Source organism: Pseudonaja textilis, chromosome 1 (assembly GCF_049901715.1).
Source record: "Pseudonaja textilis isolate UNSWEBS1 chromosome 1, rPseTex1.2, whole genome shotgun sequence".
Classification (NCBI taxonomy): Eukaryota; Metazoa; Chordata; class Lepidosauria; order Squamata; family Elapidae; genus Pseudonaja; species Pseudonaja textilis.
In genome coordinates this window covers 318,197,300-318,203,380 of record NC_141990.1, presented here as the reverse complement: position 1 = coordinate 318,203,380, position 6,081 = coordinate 318,197,300, and the positions used below count along the sequence as shown (strand labels likewise).

At 49.6% G+C, this 6,081-nt stretch overlaps 1 protein-coding gene across 4 annotated transcripts in view; it reads right to left on the bottom strand.

The window, feature by feature from the left end:
* Positions 1-376: 376 nt before the first annotated feature.
* CERS4 (ceramide synthase 4) overlaps positions 377-6,081 on the bottom strand; it is a 32,579-nt gene continuing 26,874 nt past the window's right edge. For all 4 annotated transcript variants that reach the window (XM_026722493.2, XM_087922575.1, XM_087922576.1 and 1 more), the window contains 3 exons: positions 4,901-5,007; positions 3,144-3,300; positions 377-1,057 (listed from right to left, as the gene is read on the bottom strand). In XM_026722493.2, the coding sequence (XP_026578278.2) occupies positions 875-1,057; positions 3,144-3,300; positions 4,901-5,007 (447 nt within the window). In that variant the 3' untranslated portion in view covers positions 377-874. The remainder of the gene's footprint in view (positions 1,058-3,143; positions 3,301-4,900; positions 5,008-6,081) is intronic.

Genomic DNA, 6,081 nt, shown 5'->3' with positions numbered 1-6,081 from the left:
AGGAGGGACAGGATGACAGGTGGTCTTCAAGCCAGTTCTGACCAGTTCTGGAGAACTAGTAGTAGCAGAAACTTTGAGTAGTTTGGAGACCCGGCCAATGCCACCTCTGACCGACCCCGCCAACCCCATCTCTTCTCTGCCTCCCATCGAGTAACCCGGCTGATCGGCTGGGTCTTCTTTGGTTGCCCTGCACAGGAGAACGGAGCTGGAAAGCAGGTTGGTGGGGTGGGGAGGGAAGGGGGATTTTGCAGTATATCCTTCCCCTGCCACGCCCACCGAGCCACGCCCACACCCATCAAGCCACGCCCACAGAACAGGTAGTAAAAAAGAAATTGGAATCCCACCCCTGGACAGAATGAAATGGGAAGAACAAAAATTAAAATAATGCTTTTAACTGTTTTCAAGAATGAAATTGAACAGCTTAGATTATCCTGCAGAGAGTTGGCCACATTGAATTGGCCACGGTGGATTGAGCATGGTGAATCATCCCGTTCGAAAGCTGATGCCCCAAGCGGATCTTCTCGCCATAGTTCTCCCCTTGCTCAAGGCGTGGCTCTCAGGAGATCACCGTCTCCTACTCGGGGCTCGGCTACCCATACCCCTCCTCGCTCCCCCCCTCCTCCCCCCACTCTGAGAGAACCCTTCCAGGATCGCTCCCGGTCTTCCGCAGACGCTTGTCGGCTACTCGCTGCCCCTGAGCTTCGGGAGGGTCCTTGGACGATCAGGCAATGAGCGCCCGAACTGGGCACACAACTTTGGGGCGGGAGTCGGGTTGCGGGGGGTTGGTGTGCTTGAGCGATACCCGCTTCCAAGTCTAGGAGGTCAGAGGGGAGGGCTGGGGAGGGGCAGAGCAGCAACGAGGAGCAGGCTGGGGCTATTTGGCTTGGGTGGGAATGCCAGAGGAGGAATTCCCGTTTGTGTGTACGAACGCTCTCTGGGTGACTCCAGGTGGTTGGCGGTTGGGCTGGGGACCCTTGGTGCCGTTTTTCTGCTCCATCTCGCGGCGGCCCACCTCATCCTCGCTGCCCTCTGATTGGCTCCGCAGGTCCTTTTCCATCTGCAAAAGAGAAACCGAGGGGCTAGAGACCACCGGAAGGCAGAAATCTTTGGTGGGCTGGGGGACATGGAGGTGGCCTCTTCCATCAAGGATACACAACTGTTGTTCAACCTGAGGGCCACACACCAGGCTTCTGGTGGCCTTCAGACAAGCCCAGGGCTCTCTAGGGCGAGAGGCTACCCATGTTTTAAGGGGTCACGGGAGCTTTAACCTCCTGCAAGTCTAAGAAGACTTCTGTCATGCCCCTGTCCGAATCTGATTCGGTGGAGGAAGCCGAACAGTTGACAGGGAGTGGGAGTGTGGCTCTGTTGGCTGTGGAGGAAACTGGAGAAGGGCAAAGTCTGGCTGAGCAGAGCAGGGGAGAGGTAGAACAAGGTGAGAGGACCACCTCTTCATTCTAGAGCATGCAGGGAGGAACGGAAAAGAGAGCAATGTGGGTTGCATGGCTTACAGGGGAGGAAAGGGCCCTGATTCCCTTCATTAGCCACACCTGGGAATGAGAGTAAAAGAGATGCATGCTGAGTGCCGCAGCTGCTGGGAGCAAATATGAGTTTCTCTTGTGTTGACTTTGGTTTATCTGTCTTCCTGGCATCTTCCCAACTGTGTTGAGTTATTGCCATGGAATTCTGGAATTCTTGGTCCTTCCCTGCCGGACTAATTACCTCAGTTTGGCTTGATTGGACTTACAGTTACAGTTTTTGTTGACCATGTTTTGGACTTGATTCTCTGCAGCCAAAGGCTGTTCCTGGGAGAGTTTTTCTCCAGCCCAAAAAGGAACCTGGACATTGGGAACAAAGTTGGAGCTAATAAAGGGACTCCTACTGATTATCTGACTGTGTTGCCTTTGTGCCACGCCCCTTTGGGTCATCACAACTTCCATGTTACCCCTGACATCTCCCCGAACCTTCAAAACACCTAACCATGGTCATGCCTTTCTCCTGAAGCTTTGGCTCCGAGACCCACAGTACTGGACCACGGCCGATCTCTGGATTGTACATTTTGGAATCCATTTTATGGATAGTCCTCGATTTACAATGGTCTGCTTAGCGAAGTAAAAAATGCTACCATTTGGCTGAACCTGTAGTAAAAAATCAGCTACCAGTTCAGCCAAACTGTGTTTTTTTTTCCTCCCAACTATCAGCTATTCCGATGATCAGCTGTGCCGGGATCCCCCTGGCTGGCTGCAAATGATGTGGAGCTGCCTTGGAACTGTTGAAAGGACTATGTTATAATCTGAAGATAGAGGATGTCGTATTCCCTCCCACTCAGTTGAGAGAGGCCTGTTCAATTTTGACACTGATGGCCTCTTTGACCCCTCTTTCAAGCCAGCGGTCTTCTCTGTCCAAAATGTGGACTTTTCTGTCTTCAAAAGTGAGGCCTCTGTCTTTGAAATGCAGATGGACTGCTGAATCCTGTCCTGATGGGTTTGTTCCCCTAGATTGTGCCATGCGCTTGTGAAGTGGCTGTTTTGTTTCCCCAACGTCCAGATCTGCACAGGGCTCACTGCATTGTGCTGCATGTACCCCGTTGCTCTGTTTGTGCCTGGGTGTCTATGCAGATTCTCAGCCATCCAGGGTCACAGTAGTCCCAAAGGTTTTTCAGGAGGCAACTGGAGTTTGTTTTTTTTTTTGAAGACCTTTTGCTTCTCCTCCAAGAAGCTTCTTCAGCTCTGACTGGATGGTGTGGAATGGAAGGATTTATACTCCTTGCAAACCGCTGGACATTTGCAACCTTTGTCTGGCTCCCGGCCCTAGAAAAAGTGCTGGGAATGATTCTGTTCCCATGACGTGCCGAGCCTTCCCACGCCCACGATTAAGGCCTCAGGTGGCCAGCTTCATTTCTCAATGCCTTTTTGATAGCAAAATTTATGAGCCCACATTTTGCGAAGGCTGGAAACAACGATTCAATTCAGGAACAGGTTCAGTTATGTAGGGTTTTTCTTTCTACAAGCCAGGTAAATATTGGGCAAGAAGTGGTTTCCTTCCTGATGCAACTGGCGTTTGCGGTGGAGTGTGAGCAGTTTGCGGTCCTCTCCCTTCTCCCCAACATGCACCCCCTCCCCCAAATGGCCCATTTCTGCCCTCACCATGCCACAGATCAGGAATCGATAAACCATGCGAATGATCAGATAGGACCAGAAGATGTGGAGGAGTTGAAGTACCATCAAGAGGGCGTTGAAGAAGTAGTAGCCGAAAAAAGGCTGGTAGATTTCCATGGAATAATAATATGTGTTGTGGAGAATTCTTCCATGGAGGAAAGAAAGAGAGAAAAAAAAGTTACTCATACTTTTTAAGACTGGTATAATCCATGCAGTAAGGAATTCGGGTTGTCTACTAGGGCTTGAAAAAACAAGGTGATCTGAATGACAACACTGACGTTGAAGTATCTTACTACAGAAGAACAGACACCCTACCTGGGCTAAAGGCCTCTAAGATGCTTCGAACATTTCTTAAATTGGGGATCCCAGATCTGCACATCACAAGCAGACCTGCCTCCCGGAATACCAACGATCAGCTGTTCCAGGCTGCAGAGATCGCTGCTGCCCATAGGCGCTACTGCTGCTCATCACCACTGCCAACTATCGCCGCCTCCGTGCGCCCCATTTTCGGTCTCCGTGCATCCTGTTTTTGGCTTCTACGCACCCCATTTTCAGCCTCCATGTGTCCCATTTTTGGCCCGTTCCAGGCAGTAATCCCCGCCACCTGGAACGGGTCAAAAAACGGGACGTGTGGAAGCCGAAAATGGGATATGCAAAAGCGGCGATAGATGGCAGCGGCGACAATCTCTGCAGCCTGGAACAGCTGATCGTTGGTATTCCAGAAGACCAATCCAACTGCCAATCAGTTGTGTATGATAAATCAGGCTGTCCTGAAACTGACTAGTCTATTTGCTGTTTGCTGCAAGGAGGCAAATTGCAGAGGCCAAAGGGTGGGAGTCAGCAGGTAGGTGGGACCTCGACAACATTCGCTTTATAAGGCGCACAGACATTTCCATCCGCTTTTTGTGGGGTGGGGGGAGTTTGTCTTATAGTCCGAAAAATGCGATAAGTGGTTTATGTTTGCTACGCTTTAAATTCTAATAAATCCCTGAGTCCTAAAGTGAGACTTTTTGTGCCGTGTTATCGGTTCAATTGTTATTAACTGCAGCTATGCTCCTAATTGGGACGCAGTGACTCAGTGGTTAAGACGCTGAGCTTGTCGATCAGAAAGGTCGGCAGTTGGGCGGTTCGAATCCCTAGCGCCGCGTCATGGAGCGAGCTCCCGTGACTCGTCCCAGGTTCTACCAATTTAGCCATTAGAAAGCATGTTTAAAATGCAAGTAGAAAAACAGGGACTACTTTGGTGGGAAGAGAACAGCGTTCCGTGCGCTTTTGAAGGTGTTGAATCGTGCCAGCTACATGACCCCACAGAAATGTCTTCGGACAGAGCTAGCTCTTTAGCTTTGTAACGGAGATGAGCACAGCCCCTTAGAGTCAGAAATGACTAGCATGTATGTGCAAGGGGAACCTTTTACCTTATGCTCCTAATTAGGGTTTTCCCCAAAGCGGTGAAACATGCGCGCATGCAACTCCATGTACACGCAACTCGCACCCGCCGCTGACACAAATGGAGCTGCGCGCGCAAACACATGCTCACCCACTATTTCTGCAGCCGGGTTCCAAATGGGCCACGAGCCAATGATCGTGGACCGTTGGGCTTACATGCTGGTTCAAATAGGCATTTGAATATAGCAAGGCTAAACTGGTGAGTCCTGAGATGGGAGAGATGTCAAAAAAAAAAAACTCACAACGGCGGCCCAATTTTTGCCATCAAAGCCTTTTTTGCGTGGATCCCCGAAACGTACTTGCAAGGAAAAATCCCCAGGCGAGTGACCAGAAATGCCACCGAGAAAGTGACAAAAAGGGCATCGCAGGTTTTCTGCCACTTCAGGTAAGTAAACATCTTGGCGACCTGCGGAGAAAACGAGAAGACAAAAAACAGGAGCGGAAATTGTTTTGAAGGGCCGCGGTTCCTTTTTGTGACAAATGCTTCCGGGTGTTCAGGAGACGGTGGCCATTTTCTCAGGGTCTCAACTGCAGCGCCTAGTTTCTTCCCTCCCAGAAAAGGTGTTTTTTTTTTTTTTAATTGTAGTTTGAGGAAAACGTCAGGGAGAAACATGAAGATGGATTAGCTTGCAAGAAAAACCTAGGAACATCTGGAATATTGCAACCAATTTTGGTCACAGTAGTACAAAAAAAAAACCCCAAACCCTCAATATCTTTTTTGTAATGTAGCGACCAAAACTAGATGCAGGATTCCAGCTGGGGTTTTACTAAGGCTTTATAAAGCCGTACTAAAACTTCATGTGATTTTATGTCTGTTTGTACAACCCAGGATTGCATTAGCTTTTTTGGGCTGCTGCCGCCACACACGGCTGGCTCGTGTCGAAGGGATCGTCCACTCGGACTCCCAAGGTCCTTTTCTCAGTTCCTCTTTTTGAACCTGGTTTCACCTGAACTGTATTTGTCCCTTTGGCTTTTTCCTGCCCAGGTGTAAAACTTTGCTTTTCTCCCCATTAAATTTCATTTTGTTGGACAGGACCCATTGTTGAATGGGTCAACAATGGATCCTGAGCTTGTCTTCTGAGGTGATTCCTGCCAGATTAGTGTCATCTGCAAATTTGAGGAGTTCCCCTCCAATGAACAGGTTTTTCACCGATGAACAGAGTTGTCAGGGGTGGGATGCAAATATTTTTACTACCAGTTCTGTGGGTGTGGCTAGGTGTAAGTGGCTAGGTGGGCGTGGCCATGTGGCTGGGTAGGTGTGGCTTGTTTTGGGCACCACCACACATCCCATGGTCCTTTTTTTTTTTTTTTTTGCCTCCTGGGCCTCAGGGAAGGTACCTGGGAGAACCATTTTTTGCTCCCAAGTGGTTTCCCTGAGGCCCAGGAAAGCAAAAAGTGGGTCACAGGTGGAGCGGGGATCCCAGCACAGCTGATCGTAGGAAAATGGCTGATGGTTGGGAGAAAAAAAAAGAAAAGAAAT